The sequence below is a fragment of the Physella acuta genome, unplaced genomic scaffold (genome assembly GCF_028476545.2).
Source record: "Physella acuta isolate Inbredline_101_S28 unplaced genomic scaffold, ASM2847654v3 ptg000060l, whole genome shotgun sequence".
Taxonomy (NCBI): Eukaryota; Metazoa; Mollusca; class Gastropoda; family Physidae; genus Physella; species Physella acuta.
Genome location: NW_026731580.1, coordinates 10,093 through 31,206, shown reverse-complemented (window position 1 = coordinate 31,206; position 21,114 = coordinate 10,093). Strand labels below are relative to the sequence as shown.

The 21,114-nt window shown below is 37.5% G+C and overlaps 1 protein-coding gene across 1 annotated transcript in view; it reads left to right on the top strand.

The window, feature by feature from the left end:
- The window catches only part of LOC131948933 (neuroglobin-like), an 80,552-nt gene extending 74,375 nt beyond the window's left edge, over positions 1–6,177 (top strand). The window contains exons 3-4 of the mRNA XM_059310664.1: positions 262–487; positions 5,645–6,177. Of these exons, the coding sequence (XP_059166647.1) occupies positions 262–487; positions 5,645–5,776 (358 nt within the window). The 3' untranslated portion in view covers positions 5,777–6,177. The remainder of the gene's footprint in view (positions 1–261; positions 488–5,644) is intronic.
- Positions 6,178–21,114: the final 14,937 nt, after the last annotated feature.

The window sequence follows — 21,114 nt, the reverse complement described above, 5'->3', positions numbered from 1 at the left end:
CATATTTGCCATCTCTGTATTCAGATGTGAGTTTAATTCTGCATTCAGCCTCCCAGGGGTCACTCAGCAACATAATGAGAACCGCTCTCTTACATCAAAGAGTTAAGATAAGAAACCCCTTATTGTTAGCTAAAAAAAAATTCATGTCTTAAATTTCTCTGAGCGATGTAAATCGCAGGTTATTCTGTCAAAACTCATGACAGATGAGAATATTGTTCCATTGCCTGTCTAATCCAATTCCTGTTTTTTAAATGCTTGCAGGTTATTTGAAACTCACCCGGAAGTTCAAAATGTGTTCATGCCATTTCGTGGCCAATCTAAAGAAAGTCTGAAGGACAGCGCCCAGCTTAAGTCTCACGCGCTGCGCGTCATGGGGACCGTGGACAAGTGCATCACGCGGTTCCAGGATCCTGTCAAGGTGAAGGACATGCTGCACGAGCTGGGCGCCAGGCACGTGATGTACAACGCCAAGGTCGATTACATGGACGTGAGTTCGATTATCGTTCTTGGCGTGAGTTGATGAGAGGAAAATTAGCGGTGTATGGAAGTGGGGGATTGGAAATCCAGGAGAGGGTGTAGATTGTAGATCCGTCTTTGTTTCGGGTGAATGTCGTCGTCAGATGTAGTTAGCAAGGTGACGTCGATAGCCGCGGTTAAAAAAAAAGATGAAAAATTATGTCTTAAAACTGTATTGTAGGGGGGAGAAGCTACAAGCTTGACATGAATATTATAGAGATATTGAGGTAACTCACACTTAACTAGACATGAAACAATGTATAACACATACAATACACAAAAACACAGATCATACAAATCTAAGTCAAACGCAATAAATAAATACGAATTATAAACACACAAGACATGTAAATCCACTAAATAAATCAGAGGCGTAGCGACCCTTCCCGGCGCCCCTGGACAAACTTTCAATTTTGGCGCCCCCCTCGAGAGAAAATTCTCAATTTGCACCCTCCCCCCCCCCTCGAACTTTCGATTTGCTAAGGTCGGCGCCCGGGGCATATGCACCCCCCTCGCCACGCCTCTGAAATAAATATAGATCTATACGAATTACAATTACGCTTGAGATACAAACATACAAACATGAAGAAGAAAAATACACGATTTATAAATATAACTAGTTACTCAAAAATACAAACCAACATGAGTGTTTGGTGCAACATTTGAAAACACAAATAAAAAATGAGATTGAACTTTCCCAAACAAAGAAAATTAAATGCCAGCTTTGTTTGCTAAACCCAATTACCATTTAAAAATTAATGATATAAATAATGGGTAGTGATTAGAAAATAATTGCATTAAATTAAAGAAAAATAATGAGACAACGAGAAATTGAACAGATAGCCTGAGGGACTAACATCAAAGATTTTTTTAAACTTGACATTAAATGGACGTCTGTTTGTTTTAGAGTTTGAATTTATGGGCGGGAGTTAGAAATTGTAGGAAAAACATTTGTACAAGGACATTGCCCTACATACGTGGCTATTTATTTCTTCTGCGTTATATCTTCTAGGGTGAAACACAAAAAAATATATATATATATAATTGTTACATTTACTCAGAGGCGTAGCGAGGGGGGGGGGGCGGACCGCACCGGGTGACACCATTTAGGGGGTGACACCAAGGCAAAAAATAGTAAAATATATAGGGAAAAATTTGAGGAGGGTGGGTGCAAATTGAAAGTTTGAGGGGGTGCAAATCGAAAGTTTGAGAGGGGGGGTGCAAATCGAAAACTGAAAGTTTGTCCCCGGGAAGAGTCGCTACGCCTCTGGGGGGGGGGGTGACACCATTAAGTGCCGCACCAGGTGACACCCAACCTCGCTACGCCACTGCATTTACTACAAAGTTTTAGCAAGTTTTAGAGTTTGAATTTTAGGCCGGGAGCTAGAAATTGTAGGAAAACCATTTCTACTAGGACATTGCCCTACATACGTGGCTATTTATTTCTTCTGAGTTATATCTTCTAGGTTGAAACCAAAAAAAAAAATATAAAAAATAGTTAAATTTACTACAAAGTTTTAGCCAGTTTTAGAGTTTGAAATTTAGGCCGGGAGTTAGAAATTGTAGGAAAAATATTTCTACAAGTACATTTCCCCACATACGTGGCTATTTATTTCTTCTGCGTTAAATCTTCTAGGGTAACACCAATTTTTTTTTAAATTGTTAAATTTACTATTAAAACAAAATTTTAGCCAGTTTAAATAATAAAGTAGTGGAACGAGTGGATGTCAACAAGTTAAGTATGTGAAATAGATGGGAGCAGGAAGTTACCCCCCTCCCCATCCCCCCCCCCCCCCGTCAATTACACCCCCTCATGGACATAATCCCTACCCACCTCGGAGTAACTACCCCCATCCCCTCCTGTCAATTACAAAACAAATGTTAGTTGTCAGTACCCCTAATAAAACGCAAATAGAACGGCTGAATTCAGTACCCTAGGAGTAGCGTAGCCAGGATTGTCTCGTGTGGGGGGGGGTTCAAATTTATTCCAGCATTATATATATATATATATATATATATATATATATATATATATATATATATATATATATATATATATATATATATACAGAGGGGTCTATGGGGAGTTGTAACCCATGGGGGGGGTTGTAACCCGCCCACCCCACCCCCCTCCCCTTGCCTACGCCACTGACCCTTGGTTACATTATATTAAAAGAGATGTTTTACTTTTGAAGCTAACAAATGAATTGTATAAGTTACATGCATTAAATAAACTAAAAGCTGCCAGAAAAAAAAACTCAGGCGTAACGCTAAATATCATTACTGGCTTGCTGTGCTTTGTGTAAATTAAAAAGAACATGTTGAGTTTAACAATGGGTTGTAAAAAATAATGCCAAATTATGTTCTAGAATAATGGGAGTGGAGGTTATCAACGTGGAGTTATAATTAATAATTGAAATTTAATGACGCTCCAATGCAGATAACCCTAAGGCAGTCATTAGTGTCAACAGATTTTTTTTAAACTAAGAACGACAAATCTCATATGATCGGTTTATTTCGGCTTTTTTTTTTAATCTCCCTTTCAATACAGAAATTTCACCGGCGGAGAAGTATTTAACACAATTAATTTGATGTTGTTAGCAAAATTGTATCCGATTAGTTAATAACACTACAACCGTTAAACATGGGGACGGGTCTGTAATTGAACTAAGATTTTAAAAATTTACACTTACGTTTTTTCATTTGACTTTGTTGTACTTAATTTGCTCGTGTTTTTTTTTTCCATTTAAACTTCTTTAACAAATCGGGGATTCCCGCGTATCGGCTTGAAAAGTGGTTGCCAGAAAGCTTTTTTTTTTTTTTAAACAAAATTGACTTATAGGACGTCCGCAAATCTGGATACCACAGTCCAGTTCATCCACGAAGTTGGACTTGACTAAATCCTCCGATTTACGTATAATTAAGAACAGAGAAGAAGAAGAAACGGGAAAAAAACAAAATTGAATATTTTATAAAGATTTGTCAAATAGGTATAAAATGAGTTCCAGTTTTATTAAGACAAAGAATATTCATACAAGTCATTATTAGTAATACAACAGTTGAGCGTAATAGTCTTAAAATAGTAATGATAATGAACGATTTAATAAATATAAACAATAAACACTCGCTATTCTATTTGCGAATTTGACATTTTATTTTCGCAAATATCCCCCCATGAGTATTCTCAAACCTAAAGTTTCATGGCGATCGGATGAAAGGTGTAGTAATGAATAAAAGACAAGCAGACACACACACACACACACTTACATACTACACACATTGATACATATATATATATATATATATATATATATATATATATATATATATATATATATATATATATATATATACACCTAATCCTAATCAAAGATTATAATATTAAAATAAAAATGTTAGTGGCTCTTTAAAAGCTGGGAAATTTTGAAAATTGTAACTTTTGGCTCTTCCGTCTCAAAAGGTTGCCGACCCCTGAGCTAGTATATTTCGAGGCCGTAGACTTACAAGCCCCATTGGTGCAGGGCGGTTTTTTAAAAAGAATTAAATCGTTTAAATAAATCTAAAATTATTTTTAACGCCGTATCCTCAATAAATTTTTAAAAAATATGAAAATAAGGTTATCGATGGTTTCCAAACAACTTTAATTTTCAAAAAAGTAACCATAATTTTACCATTTGATAAATTTTTAAAGACATTTATTTTTTATATTATTTTAGGATAATTTTGTGGATTAAGAACCACTTTTCAAGCCAGTTCAAGTATTTCCTTTTTAAATATATTTAAGAAATCTACTAGTTGTATTGTACTAGTTATCAATTCCAATGTATTCCGGCGAATTGTCAAACTCGTTCGTAAATAATCAGCCTAAACCTTACATATCCCTGTTTTTAACGAAATAATCGAATCAAGGAGTTAGTCATAAAGTCTATGTAGTAGATATAAGGGGTAATTATTTATTGTTTTGTTGTGTTTTTAGCGCAATTTCCATACTGGCAATTGCGTTTAATAATGCGTCATTTCTGGATGGATGGATGTGTGGATGTGTGGATGTGTGTCCGCAGCCTTTAAGTCGTATCTCCTCCTCAACGAAGCAATATCGAGGACTAGTTCCAAAGCAAATATGTTAAGCAAGTTCCGAGGATGAATATAGGCAAAAAAAATTCCCGGAATTCCTTCCTGGATTTCCCGGAAAAGCCAAAAAACCTCGAACAAATGCAGTTTTTGCTCCATATCTCGACAACCAGACCACTTAGCGACTTGAAACATTTACCAATCGATTCCTGCCATAATTTAGACCAATATTGCCGAAGAAAGTTTTCAAAAATATCCTTTCGTTTGGTCACAAAAAATTAATTAAGAACATTTAAACTGAGCATCGTGTAGGTTTTTAGCGCAAACGCTGAGGTTCGAATGGATTTTACCATAGCGAATGAGCGGAGGTTCGAAAGGATTTTTTTAATTTAAACTGAGCATCGTGTAGGTTTTTAGCGCAAAGCGATGAGGTTCGAAAGGATTTTACCATAGCGAATGAGCGGAGGTTCGAAAGGATTTTTACGTAGGTCTGTGAATTCTAAAAAATTAATTAAGGAAATTGCGCTTAAATTGTCACTAGACTTTTTATTAACTTGTTTTTTTTTATATATAAATCTACCAATGTATCGCGCATCTCTACCTAGTATCAGGCTAGGGTTAGCATCGATACCATCGATACCATCGATACTTTGGACATCATGTTTGTTAGAAATCCACAATACTAAATATAATAACAAACGTGCATACAATTTACAAATACAGATGTAAATTTTAATTTACAGATCACGTGTCATTTTTTAATAGCGTGCCTTTGATTTCATTGCAAACAATTCGTTTTTATTATTGCTGTTTTGTTTTAATTAACGACATCTGTTTTAATTGCATGTCATTGGTTTAATTTCTGGGTCATTGTTTAATAGCGTTCTTTTAAGGCTTATTTTTTTTTTAATTTGAATTAATTTTGGCTTTAATTGCACGTGATCGCTACATCTCCAAGGCGTTGTTTTAATTACAGTTGTTCCTTAATAATGTGTTATATTTTAATTATCTTTGATTGAGAGCCGTAATTAATGTTAAGATTTGATTGTATTTTCAGCTGATTGGGCCACAGTTCATCTGGGCCATAGAGCCAGTGCTGGGCGACCGCTGGACACCGGAAGTGGAGCAGGCGTGGTCAGACCTCTTCAAGTTCGTCAGCTACATCATGAAGGACGCCATGTCGTTTTGACCACGTGGTACGGCCCAGCATAAAGTGCCTGATTCACCCCCCGGGGCCCGTCAAGACGAGCCCAGATATACCAGAACGAATGTTCTAGAAAAAAATTTGTCATGGAGAAGTTTTTTCGCTTTGCGACTAGGGACGCATTTTCTGATCTTGGACTCATAGCAAGTGTGGAAAAAATAATGACTTCATATAATTAATATTGTTATTAAGTTATATTAAAAATGTAATTGTGTGGAAGCAGGGGTGGACTGTGCCCAAGACCCATTTCCCCCCCCCCCCCCCGGGAAACATCTTAATATGCGCCCCATACCAAGATTAAAAGTTCCATTGTGCATTTTTTTCCCCAACAAAATCTGATGATCAACTTCAGCTTGGTGAATTTCACGTGACAATTGTTTTTTTTTTTAAATAAAAAGTAGTAATAGGTTTAGTACAGCCCCGTTTCTGGGGGCCCACCGAGATTTTTTATCGGAGGGGGTGGGGGCACCGAGATTTCTTATCTGGGGGCTCACCGAGATTTCTTATCTGGGGGCTCACCGAGATTTCTTATCAGGGGGCCCACCGAGATTTCTAGAGATTTTTTTTACCTGGGGTCCACCAAGATTTCTTATTGGAGGGGGGGGGGGCACCGAGATTTCTTACCTGGGGGCCCAACGAGATTTTTCCGGTAGACCGGTGAGCCAGTCCACCCCTGGCTTTAAGTCTATTGAAAGAATTTTTCATTTACTACGATGGAATTTTTTTTCACCGTCAAAAATGCTTTACTTCTTTGTATTTTCTTAATTTCTTTGTTTTATTTTATTTCTGATACAAGCGATGTATTAAAAGTGTTGTACAAATGAACACACCCCTTAGTTCAATTATTATATCAACGTGTAGTTCAGATGTAATGATAATTTTACAATTATACAATGGGGCCACCGCAAGTTTTATGGGAGTTGTTTCCCTTAACTGTGGGTAATCTGAAGCTCTTTGGAAAAAAAAAATTCATAAAAGACGTTTTTATAACAAGCTTTTATAATAAGCCTATAATAGTGCGGAATAGTTGAGTAAGACTGCTTGCTAATTTGTTAAAATTTTAAATAAATTCATAAAAAGTTAATAAGGCATCCAATTAAGTCAATTTAATGTCATATTGCACTGTTTTCCAACCCACGTGCCAACTTTGAACCGAATCTATTAGTTAGAAGTGCCCTTAATTTCGCTTGTGCGTTTCGATCTAGACAGACAGAGGCAGTGAGTTAAACAAAAGCTTGTAAAAATACCTGCGATTCTTGCTATTAGGCTTTATTAAGATATTATAAAAACACATTTTTAAAAAACGATTAAATTTAAATACGATGTTTTTAATGTCACACATAACCAGTCATTGAATAAAAAAGACCTGAATATAGGCTCTATGCAAGATTTTTAGAGCTCTATAATCTATTCTATGGCATACAGTGGCGTAAGTACGTGACTCATATATCTGTCTAGAAGTGCTCACTTATTGTCTAGGAGAGACAACTCCCAAAAAAAATCTGCTGCCTTGTGGTTTGTTCTTGGATGGACAAAGGCTGTGGATGCGAATCCAAAAAGAAAAGCAGGCTGAAATCAGAGTCAACGACCCATATGGCGTATAACAAGCTGACACGTATAATTAATTGTATTGGAGGGAATCACTTCCAAACACTAGAATTAAGAATGAAGAAGAATAATTATTTACATAAAAACTCTCTTAAAATGAAATTAACATATATTTAAGACAGAACATGAAATTAGTCGTTATATTTAGAAAATATATTTTTTCACAATTATCGCCTCCCACCCCTGGAAGTTTCAAGAACCCCCGACCCAAAACAAAAAAATATCTGAAAGAAACCATATTGTTAATCTACAATAAAAGTGAAGCAGCTAATACAATCTAGAAAATGTTGTGTAACCCAATTGAGACTTTTTACCGTCTGCAGCAGTGTCTACAAAAGGAAGCGCGGGAACCAAAATAGACCCGTCACTGAACCGGATATCTGCTCTTAATGTCAAGAGAGTTCAGACCAGGGGAAGCTACTTAATGAGAACTAGAGAAACCAATGACTTGTGCCGTAAAAAAAAAATAAGGCATTTTTGTTATAGTGTTTCCTTAGAGTTTTTTTTTAGAAGTTTTAAATTGCACCTGAGTATCTTCCAGCTATCTCTTTAGGGGGGGGGGGGCGCCGCTTTACACCCCCCCCCCCCCCCCCGAGATGGAATTTATATAGTAAACATATACTTTTACTAGTGTCCCCCCTCCCCCGGAAAATTTAAACCGCCCCCCCCCCGAAAATATCAAATGCCCCCCCCCCCCCCCCTCGGAGAAAAAAGTCTGGAAGATATACTGCTAGCCACATACCAATATACCCGCTACAGACACCACAAGCCACTGACCCATTTAGCCTCTACAAACCCCACTGGCCACAGACCCCCCCCCCCCCCCCCGCTCCCCCAAGCCCCCAAAGAACCTTCTCGTCTATCGAGATCTATCAATTTTCCCTCTACCAGTGTGAGCTGAACGAGTCTCGCATCAATCACTTACTCTCGTGGTCACAAGGCAGACGTTAACGGGAATGAACTCTCCCAGACCAAACATACCTTCCACATTAGAGAGTTCCCCCATTAGCCGAGACGCCATATTGAACGGTCTGGCATATCGTGGCCGACAGTGTCTGTTTTAAAACACATTAGCGCGGGTGGGACGTGGGTTTGTGGGGACGATGAACTTTGACCTGAGTATCGTTACTGGTCCCTCTGTTTGGTACATTAATTGGATCTTGTCCAGATAAGCCCCGCAACTAATGCAAAAAGTGCAAAGTGAAAGTTAAGCCCGCTACTTTTTGTACGCAACCTTGGCCTATTTATGATGTCTAGACATTTTAATACTTAAACACACGCCGTAAAAACAACTCCTTATCCCCCTCTATGGTAAGGGTTAGGATTAAGGTCATGATCAGGGCTAGGTTTTAGTTAGGATTAGGGTTAAAAAGTACAAGTTTCAATTATTTTTTTAATTATTTTTTTGGGTGGTGGGGATTAACTTTTTAGCGAGGCTTATCCAGACAAGACCCCATTTATTTTTCTGGGGGAAGTGTGGACATGGGTTAAATAATCCTTAGAAAACTCGAACCAGCTGAGTTGACTTCACAGATTTAATTGATAAACATTTAATTTAATAGTTAACCGGACGTGTTATAAAATGATCATCTATATAAATTATTGGCCATAAAACTTAAATTAGGCTTAACACAATTATTTTATTAATATTGAATAGGGGTCATCCAAAAATGGCGTCACGCTTTTGTAACTATTACTCTATTAGTATCTATCCCTTCCTTTTGTTACACATTCACAAAATGCCGGGATTGGTTGGGTAAAGAAATCTGGGAGAAAAAAAATGGCTGAAGTTGAAGTCTGGAGGAAATCACCTTACAGTTATAAGATCGAAGACGAAGATGATGACGATACTTCCTAGATTATGTACGTAATCAACAGAGTATGCACAAAGTCCATGACTTTACAATAGTTTTTCTGGATCTTTAAGACGAGGTTTTGCAAACACACCTTCAAATGTTCAAAAGGTTAAAGTCCACCGAAAACTTAATAGTGAAGATTTTACCTGTAAATGCCCGTAAAATATCGGGATACTATGGGCACAATTGTTTACAGCGAATTACCTATTCTGAATAGACGGACAGTGTTTATTTCAGCGTGTCTTTTGTACACACACATTTTCATTTAATTAACAAGAATCCATTTAGGGTCGTGGGCCGGTAGCGGCCCGCAGACCAAAGCTATTCGACAGAACACGTACATACTCTAAAACCCCATTCAGTTATCGTTAACTAAATGTAGTCGAAGGGAAGTAAATCTTATACGCCCTAAAAGCTTGGGACAACAGATTTGCTGAAAGCTTCGTCTAAAGCAGTAAATGCCAATCTATCAGTTAGGAGGGGGGGGGGGGCGGACGCCAATCCATGTGGACTTCATCATGGGGTGTCAAGAGTCTGTGTTTGTTTGTTGTTTTTTTTTTTTTTTGTTGTTGTTTTTTGCGTAGCCCCTGACATACACTTTAAAATACAAATGTTAGGCTATCGTTGAGTTTTTTCTGAACTTGAGGATATAGAGTCTAGACTCTAGACGGACAACTCACTGTAGCGTCACGGAAAATGCAAGACTGTCTGTACCATTGTAACGTCAAATATGTTTTGGGTGTAATGTGACATCATCAAGATTTTTTTTTCTAAGGGAGGTAACATATTCACAATAGAGAAACTTGAAAGAAAATGCAAATTAAAGATTTTGAAAAATTCATTTCGTTTTTTTTTTACTAATATGAAAACTTGATAAATAAAATCAATTTTTTTTTTTACTATCTGCTGAATGTAATGTTTCCAAATTCTCACGATTCCCCCCCCCCCCCCCCCATTAACAACATAGAAATAAGAAAACTGATAATCAGAATTAAGTAAAATATTTATTGAACACAACGGAAAATTATTTAGTGTGAGAGCACACTACACGTGTGTGCTGGTGTGTGAGAGCCCACTACACGTGTGTGCTGGTGTGTGAGAGCACACTACACGTGTGTGCTGGTGTGTGAGAGCACACTACACGTGTGTGCTGGTGTGTGAGAGCACACTACACGTGTGTGCTGGTGTGTGAGAGCACACTACACGTGTATGCTGGTGTGTGAGAGCACACTACACGTGTGTGCTGGTGTGTGAGAGCACACTACACGTGTGTGCTGGTGTGTGAGAGCACACTACACGTGTGTGCTGGTGTGTGAGAGCACACTACAAATGTGTGCTGGTATATAACAAACCACCCAGATTGGCTGAGATCTAAGAACAGCAGTTGTTATTACCCATCTATATATATAATTCTCTTCTGGGAGACGTTAGAAAACAAGCTGCAAGCGCGCATTTGCAGTCCCCTCTCTTCCTCTCTATCACTATCACTACCACCCCCACTCCACCCCCACATGATCTGGTGAGCTGTGGTTCACTCTAAATGTTTACAAATCGTAGAGGCGGGTTTAGTGACGGCTATTAGGGGCAGATAATTTAGTTTGAAACGATTTTAAACTTACAGGAGGTAACCAAGAGGAGGCTGCTTTCACGGGGGGTGTAGGGTAGGGGTTGGGGGAAAGGGGGGGGGTTAGTGTTTTAAAGCAAATATTTTCAGTGGCAGCATTGGTACTGTCGAATTCACAAATTATGAATTACTGAAAAGTAGAAAATAAAACAACTAAATAGTGGCGTATGATACGCCGCGGGTCGGCTCGTGAAGTATATTAGCCGTGTTAGTGTGGGTTTTGTAGGAGTTAAGTGGTCTCACGTTTGTTACAGTAGTGTGGTTGTTCTAGATCTATTGCTACTAAATCTTGTACTTAAGTAGAGAATCTAGAATCTACACAAACCAGATCTAGATAACCTATAATATATTACTGCATTTTATTAAATTGTACGGCCAACCTGCATTTTTCGGTGCACCTAGTTTACCTGCTGATTTAATTAACTTAACCTAATTATTTTATGGTGGTGTGTGACGTCATTGATACTGACACGTGCAGTTGAAATTGTTTTGTTTTTTTTTTAGTTTCCATTTCGGACTTGGCTGTCCATGGGCAGATGAAAATTCACCTGTTTTCTTTTTTACCTGGGCATAAGGCAGTGGCGTAGCCAGGATCGTCTCAAGGGGGGGGGGGGGTTCCAATTTTTACCCGGGGACAAACTTTCGATTTGCACCCCCCCCCCCTCAAACTTTCGATTTGCACCCCCCCTCAAACTTTCGATTTACACTACCCCTCACACTTTATATATCTATACCACTGGCATAAGGGATAGTGTGTACAGATCTATGCACAGCCGCATTTACTATCCATGAGAGCTGAGTGGACTCAAGGACGTTCTACAGACTCGACCCCCTGGGGTTTTTTTTTTACTTTAGGAAAAATATTTTTATTTTTGGGGAAAATGTTTTTTATTTTTACTTTTTTAAAACATTTGTTTATGTCAAAAATAAAGAGAGAGAGAGAGAGAGAGAGAGAGAGAGAGAGAGAGGGGGGTGAGAGCAGTCTAAAAACATACAAATGTAAATAGCTGTCTAAAATGTTACAGCATTTTAAATTATGGTTTGTTTTTTAAAAGTTGTTATATATTGAAAAAAAAAACTGTTGTTGTCACCGACATAAGTTGTGGGTGTATGTTTCCTATCTAGGTCATGTAGGAATTTTTAGAATGTAAATTTTCCATCGTTTATTGGTTTTATCTTTTTAAAAGGAGCTTGAAATTTGCTTTAGACTACACAACGACACTTTACATCTAGTCTTACTCTTTTTACATGTTTTGTTAAAAAGAAATAAATATAAAGAAATTTTGAGGTTTGAAATAAAATGAAATAAATAAAAAGAAATTTTGAGGTTTGAAAAAAAAATGAAATAAATAAAAAGAAATTTTGAGGTTTGAAAAAAAAATGAAATAAATAAAAAGAAATTTTGAGGTTTGAAAAAAAAAATGAAATAAATAAAAAGAAATTTTGAGGTTTGAAAAAAAATGAAATAAATAAAAAGAAATTTTTAGGTTTGAAAAAAAAATGAAATATATAAAAAGAAATTTTGAGGTTTGAAAAAAAAATGAAATAAATAAAAAGAAATTTTGAGGTTTGAAAAAAAATGAAATAAATAAAAAGAAATTTTGAGGTTTGAAAAAAAAATGAAATAAATAAAAAGAAATTTTGAGGTTTGAAAAAAAATTATACTAAATGATCAAAAATATGACAGCAGGTCGTTTAAACACAAAATGCACCAGTGATGACTCTGTCTAGGTAAGTAGAGCCACGGCTGGCTGGATTGAACAATGAAGTTCCATTTTGATCACAAAAATATTTCAACTGATGTGTACCCAGTAGACTATCATGTCTCATATAAATGTAACCAAAAAATATAATGTATAAAAATCTTTTAATAACACGCTTAAAGAGAGCACACTAACAGGCTTAAAAGGAGATTAAAAAAAAAGATTTTCTTGAACTCTGTAAAACCGTAAGGATGCTCACAGCGGTCGAAAGGACATCTGCAATGCTTGCTGGCGTCTATCAAGGTGCTGTTACGTTCATTATCTCTGGCTATTTCAGGAGTCATATCCAGATCAATTTTAGAAATATCCTGGCTCATAGTCAGACATTGGCCGGCAAACAAGGTTTCGTGTAAAGTTCTGGAGAAAAATTTAACAAACCAATAAATAGACCACTATTGCTAAGTGTTGTAACATTCAAATAAAACACCCATGCTTTTATCACACTACACCACTGATATATAAAAAAAAACAATTAACCCAGTAGCATTGAATTTCTACACGAAAGTAAGACAAAATATTGTAGTGACTCAGAGGCGTAGCGACCCTTCCCGGCGCCCGGGGACAAACTTTCAATTTGGCGCCCCCCTCGGGGGCAAATTTTTCAAACTTTTTATTTTGCACCCCCCCCCCCCCTCAACTTTTTCGATTTGTACCCCTCCCCCCCCCCAAGCTATTTATAATGCAAAAATGCAGCTACATTGACATTTTAATTTGTTTTTACAACCCATTTTGGCGCCCCTAAGGTCGGCGCCCGGTGACATATGTATCCCCTGCCCCCCCCCCCCCCCCCACGCTAAGCCTCTGTAGTGACTCAACCTACGAGCTGTTGCCGGCCGGATAATGTATAAAATAAATAGAAATAAAATGCATCTTAAAACAAACAAAAAATTAATCAATTTTGCTTAAAGCTCGCCAAGCTCAATATCATCCACTAAAAAAAATTTCTAGCCCTAATAAATACCAAATATGATCTCCATTCATTTCCAAGAAAATGTATAGTTGTAGGGGTTTACTAGTAAATGTTGTATGCCAAATCTAACATTTTCTAAGGTCACCCAAAATTCTCACCAACTCTCCCACCCTACAGCACGGTTGTATTTAAGATCACCCACCTTTACAAGAACCTTGGCTCTTTCCAGAGCATGAATTTCTATGTGGGTGGGGCTTGATCTAGGGTAGAAACAATGTCTGATGTGTTGGAGAGTAGCAACTTCATGGTTTCACTTGGTATAACCGTTTGTTTCCGCTTTCCTTTCTTTGTACCTGCTGAATTAAAAAAAATTAACTGCCACAAATAAATAAACAATACAACTGTTATAGCGTTTAGGTAAAAAAAAATCAATGAAATATTTATAATCTTTCTTTGTTAGTTGCTTATTTAATTTATTCAGCTCCATCCTAGCTTAAGAAACATTTTTTATGGTATTACCTGTTAAAAGAGCTTTAATGTACAGGCTACAAAATGTACAAAAAAAAAAGATTTTCATCATTGTACCTGGCTCATCTAGCTTTTTTGTACGTTTTTTTGGAGCTGGGTTTTTCATTCCTCCTCCTTTGGTGCGACCTGTACCTCTTGCTCCTCGGCCTCGACCTTTACCCCTGGGCGATGAGCTCCCATAGAAGGAATCTTTGCTTATTGGCTTGGTGATAGTATCTGTTTTATCTGAATCTTTGTTAGGTAAATTGGCAGGAGTCTTAAGCCCACCAGGTGTTGGCATGCCAGGTTTACTTGTGTTCTTCTTCAATGTGTGGATCAACAGGTCATTGGCACCTTCCTCAGTCAACTCTTCAATAAAGTATTCATCATCTTCATGGTTCGTATCTGCCAAGAGGGACAGCGTTTCTCTCAGCATTTCATGAGGCATGTAGGTAAAGTACTGAATAATTGTGACAATCATCTTTTGTTTCATATCTGCACAGACAAATCATGAAATGACCTTTAAATATTTAAATTTTAAATAAATTAATGTTCAAACAAAATGATGATTGGTATTATTGGTACAAGGATACCTGTGCTACTGTGATAACTTAGTGTTAGGATACCTGTGGTACTGGGATTAAAACCTAAATGTGCTGAGCTACCTGTGCTACTGGGATCAAAGAATTCATCGTCCCCAGGCTCCATATGAAACACAGCCCGCAGCTTAGCTCCACATTCCTGAGTGACAAACAAAAACAACATGAGCTGCGTTTGTCCTGAGAAATATTTGACATGCTCAACATCCTGGGCTAAAATCTCAAATTCAAATCCTTCTTCTGTTCTCTCAGCTGTAAGAATACAAATTTGGTAATCAATTTAAATTATTTCAACAATACAAGAGTGAAACATATCTAGAATAAGGTATCTGAGAACTTTTTGAAATGAGGGCTAACTCAGTAAGAATGTATGCAAATCTAAAATAAAATATGATTAAAACATTCTTCATTTTTTTTTAATTACAGGAAGTACTGACCTATATAAATTATATATAAATAGCTCTTTGACTACAAATTTCAAGTTAAGTACTAGACGACTAAAGTTCACATACATTGCACCCTGAAGCAGACACCTCTCAAATTGATAAACAGACATCCTTCGCGCTGGGTCCACATAGATCCAATGTGCCCGTCTTCTCTTTCTTCATCTTCATCCACACGGTCCATGACAGGAGTTCCTGGTCTGTGGACTTTCTTGCTCAGTTTACTAACACCCTCCTGTTGATGAGATTTAATTTGTTTATTTCATTTGGTAAGTAATGGTTTCCTTACTAACAGATAAAATATAAGGGTTCATCCATTTATGACGTCCACACGCGGGGGTGGTGGTGGGGGGGGGGGTCAGAAAAAAACTGACTTTTGTGGACGCATATGGACTTGTATAAGGAAAAAAAGTAGATTTTTGTGGACGGGGGAGAGGGGGGGGGTCCAAAATCCAAAAAAATTGTGGACGTCATAAATGGATGACCCCTAACCCTCAGAGTATACAGTCACCATCTGGCACATGAAATTTAAAAAAATTGTATATCTGCTACCTGATTTGCACTCAAATACAAAAGACAATTTTTAACAGAAAACATTCAGGATTGACTTGGTACTGGGAAATACCAGAAAAAAACAGCTTCTGCAAAGCCTAGTTTTTCCCATAATTATACCTCATCTTCCATAAGAGCTGTACTAATTCTCCCAAAGGCATTGACTGGTTGAGTAGGTGTAGATGGGAACAAAGGTGATTCACTTTCCCCTGAGTAAGCAGGGCTAGGAGCTTGAGGTAGGTTATTTAATGTAGATGATGGTTCCTCCTTATCAGATGAAACTGTTATGGGCACTGCCAAAAGAAGAAAATGGTAAAAAAACAATGATAATGAAGACTTAATGAACAGGCTACAAAATGTATAAAAAAAAAAGATTATTCATCAATTTACCTGGCTCATCTAGCTTTTTTGTACGTTTTTTTGGAGCAGGGTTTTTTGATTTTGGTCTTGCAGGACGTTTCTTTGGGGGACTTTCTGAGCTGCTACCTGAGCCATCTGTCTCCTGCTTACCCTCCAAGGAGTCCTCAGATTCACTGTTGCTATAATCTAGTGGAGCAGAGGTTGTATCTGTATGAAGACATCAATAAGAGGATCAGAAAATGCAATAAAAATGGATCATACCATGGGCTAAAAAAAGTTGTGCACATTTTTAAAAAATAATCTAATTATGTTTTGAAGACAAAGTCAAAGAAGGTTTTTAAAAGAAGTGAAATCCCCACATCACCAAACCCACCTCTTCTAATTCTCCCAAAGGCATTGACTGGTTGAGTAGGTGTAGATGGGAACAAAAGTGATTCACTTTCCCCTGAGTAAGCAAGGCTAGGAGCTTGAGGTAGGTTATTTGATGTAGATGATGGTTCCTCCTTATCAGATGAAACTGTTGTCGTCACTGTTAACCAAATAAAGAAAATGGTTAAAAAAAACAATGATAATGAAGACTTAATGAACAGGGTACAAAATAAAGTATTCATTATCTACATGGTTCATATCTGCCCAGAGGGACAGCGTTTCCTAACATTTTTGTGTGTTTTGATTGTGTTTATAATAAAATACGCTAAACTGGAGGTGAACGTGAAGCGGGGAATAAAATACACTAAAATGGAGTTTTACCAACTGATCTATCTTGTAAGTTGTAACTTAACTAGATCTAGTAACTACTAGTATGAGGAACTTAGTTAGAAGTGTCTAGGACTTTTACTAGATCTAGATTAGATCTAGAGGTACATCAAGGGTCATAGGTGGCTTAGCTCTTAACTTGTATTATCTATTACTAGATCTATTACTTATGATGAAGCCTTCAGCATTTGTTATTCATATAGCTTAGAACATATCAAGGCATAAATAATCAAATCAATAAATAATGTTATGTCAAAGCTATGGTTTTTATTGGGGGTGGTGGGGGAGGGGGGTCTCAGGTTACAGGTTAACTTTTTTTTAATGTAAGCTGACAATAAGCTAAATTTAAATGTAGCCTAGCTCAGAAGCCTACTAACGTCATTAGAGTAATTTTGAATACATTATTTTTTATTTTTGACTTAGTAAAGTAACGTGTGCGCGTATGTTCCTCTTTTTGGCTACAAATTCCTCTTTTTAGGCATGACTGTTCCTACGTTTGACTGACGGATAGGCATGTCTGCATGTTACACTTTCTCGAGGGTTTTCACAAACAGGTAAATAAAGGTGTCAAGAGCTTACTTGTGCTTTTGGTGGAATGCTTGTTCTGTTTATTTTTTGATTTCTCTTCCAGCCAGAGTTTGTGGAACTGCTGGCATTCGACCACTGACCTTGTTCCAACAACTTTGGTCACTCTCCACCAGTAAAATGGTTGGTCACTGGTAACTGTCTCCAGAGCTCTGAAGATACACAGGGTAAAATAGAGATTTCCCACAATTTGATGATGGAAGTATGCAGCTACACAAGTCAAACAAGAGGTTAGCACAATTAGTGAATACATTTTAATGTAGGTTAAATCAGTAGCGTTTGCAGTGGTTGGTCAGAAGGGGGGGGGGATGTTTTAACACACATGTATGTATATATATATATATATATATATATATATATATATATATATATATATATATGTGGCATTCAAATTTTTTAAACTGTAGGAGACAAGCTAATTTTCCTAAAAGCAGCAACTTAACATGAAAATTGTTTTCATTTGGGGGATGGGCTTATAATCATCCCGTCCCTTGATATCCTTTCTACCCCGCTGTAGTGTACACATACTTTAATGTTGGGAGCGTAGTTTTTAAAACTGTTCGACTAAGGCTGGTTGTCAGCCATTAAGGACAGAACAAATAAACTAAAAAAGATCTAAGGTCACAGAAGGGGCACTCTGAAATGTAATTAAGTTTGTAAATGATAAACAAATTTGTAACAGAGGATAGAGGTAGATGATTGACAAGGTCAATTTTGGAGAAAAACTTACTTCAAAAATGCCTCTTCTTCATGAGGATCCCACTTCTTACAATTACTTTCATCTCTTTCATTTTTGATGTTTGTAAGGAAAGTGTCATTGGTTTTATAATCAGTGGTGTCACCGTCTTCAGAAAAATTGGTGTCACACACTTGAGGAGTAGGGGTATCACTCACAGAGTTTGTGTCATTGGTTTTAGAACCAGAGGTGTCACTGACTTTAGAAAAAGTGGTGTCACACACTTGAGGAGTAGGGGTATCACTCACAGATGCACTTTCTGATCCGCTTCCCTTCTTTTTATTTTTCACTGTTTTAGTCTTTTTTTGCCCCTTTTTAACGTTAAGTTTAGGATCAGACACCTCAAAATCTGATGAAAGTGAATCATTGAGATCAGTATTGCATAAACTGGAGTCTGGTGGACTTGCTTTTGTTCTATTTTTCTGTTTACTTGTGTTTTTCTGTTTGGTTTCTGAAATGTTAATTTCGTCTTGTTTATGTTTACCCTGCCGAGTCCTGGTTAACAAGTTATTTGCCGGCTCCTCATTCAAGTCCTCTGACTCTGACAGCTTGGCTTTTTTCCTGCCAGGTTTGCAGAGACTGGTTGTTTTCTTTGGACTGACCGTTTCAAAAACCATTTCTTTTGTGTTTTTTTCTGATTTTTTTTCGCCAGCAGTGTCATCCAAGCCTGACTTTTTTGCTGTTTTAGGTTTTTTACTGCTGTTACTTGCAGCAAGCTGGGTTATGTTGGGAGAAAGAACTCCCCTGGACAAGAACAGCTTCTGATCTTTCTGTGGATTAACATAAAGCACCTTTTAGAATTTAAAAAACAATTAATTTAGCCAAATACTCATTAAAAGCAATTAATTAATTAAACAAAAAATAAAAATTTAAAAAAAAACAATTACCATGACATAGTTATTGCATTCAATGTATTGGGTAAGCGTTTCTTTAGCTACTTCTGTCTCAAAGCTGACTTGGATTTTGTCCGAGCCTGGCGCCCTTGAGTAATGCTGACCAACCCACCAGGCCAGGGGTGGGAGGGACATACGCCCACTTCTTGTGATGGTCACGTTGTTGGCGTGGATCTCCTGTTGGATCAATCCACCTGGTGTCCAGACTACAACAAGGACAAACTTACATCATCAATTTTTTTTTACAGTCAAATCCTCCACACAGATGAAACACAATGAAAAATTTAACACAATCCTTCCTCAGTAAACCTATGTAAACAAGCTGTCTGAATACACACAACAAACTTTGATTTTATCAAAGCCCGTCTTTATATTTTATGATGGGAATAAAAGGTTTTGTGATTGCTGAGGAAGGGTTTGTATTAAAAATAAAACCATATTTGTCTCATCTAAATTGTAAAACATTTTTTTTTAAATTAGAAAAATCAAGGAGGCTTAGACTAGACTTAAAAAGTCATATGTATTAATATAGCTATGCCATTAAATTTAAATATTCTGAGGATCTTTCAATATCTTGATATGTAATGTTTCCTGTACAAATCTAGCTCAACCAAATAAACCAATTCAAAGGCGAATTTTGATGACAGATGGTTAAAAAAATGTTTTATGTAATATATAAAACACATAAAAATTAGTTTTCCCCATACTTACTATAGGGTGTGGCGCTATTTGTATCCTCTTTTTTCTCCTTTGGTGCTTTCAGCTTTAGCTTTCTAAATTAAATCACATGATATAATAACTGTTTAAAGCTCCTATCAGAAGTTACAAGCGAATCTAATATAGAAGAACAAATACTAAGCATATGCCACTTATTTAATTGTGGGATGGAGTGGTCTAGCGGTAGAAAGCTGGACTACTAACCCAAAAGTCTTGAGTTCAAATCCGCGTTCAAGCCAGTAGACTGTCCCTGAGTTCACCCAACTCTGATGGGTACCTAACTCACGTTAGGGAAAGTAAAAGTGGCTGGGCATAGTGCTGAGCACACTATCTCTTCATATGCCGAGGTCACAGAAACAAGTGAACGCTACTTTGAAAGGGAACTTTACTTTACTTTACCTATATAATTATCATAGAATTATTTTTATTATAGCCGAACAGACGGGAACACCAAATCTTACAGCGTAGGGGGCGAATGTAATATTTGGCCTGTTGTTCCACTCTGTGGTGTTCTATTTGTTATCTCAGCATCAGGCATTTTGAGGGTTTGCCTGTAAACAGCCTCCCAAGACTAGTTAAACTGATCTGGTGAGTTGAAATAACAGTTGATTTTTTAAGCTAGTGGACCAGTAAACTGACCAGTCTTACCATACAACAGACCAGTCTTACCATACAACAGACCAGCCTCTCTCAACTGACCAGTCTTACCATACAACAGACCAGTCTCTCTCAACTGACCAGTCTTACCATACAACAGACCAGCCTCTCTCAACTGACCAGTCTTACCATACAACAGACCAGCCTCTCTCAACAGACCAGTCTTACCATACAACAGACCAGCCTCTCTCAACTGACAAGTCTTACCATACAACAGACCAGTCTCTCTCAACTGACCAGTCTTACCATACAACAGACCAACCTCTCTCAACTGACCAGTCTTACCATACAACAGACCAGTCTCTCTCAACTGACCAGTTTTATCATACAACAGACCAGTCTCTCTCAACTGACCAGTCTTACCATACAACAGACCAGTCTCTCTCAACTGACCAGTCTTACCATAAAACAGACCAGTCTTACCATACAACAGACCAGCCTCTCTCAACTGACCAGTCTTACCATACAACAGACCAGCCTCTCTCAACTGACAAGTCTTACCATACAACAGACCAGCCTCTCTCAACTGACCAGTCTTACCATACAACAGACCAGTCTCTCTCAACTGACCAGTCTTACCATACAACAGACCAGCCTCTCTCAACAGACCAGTCTTACCATACAACAGACCGGCCTCTCTCAACTAACCAGTTTTATCATACAACAGACCAGCCTCTCTCAACTGACCAGTCTTACCATACAACAGACCAGCCTCTCTCAACTGACCAGTCTTACCATACCACAGACCAGCCTCTCT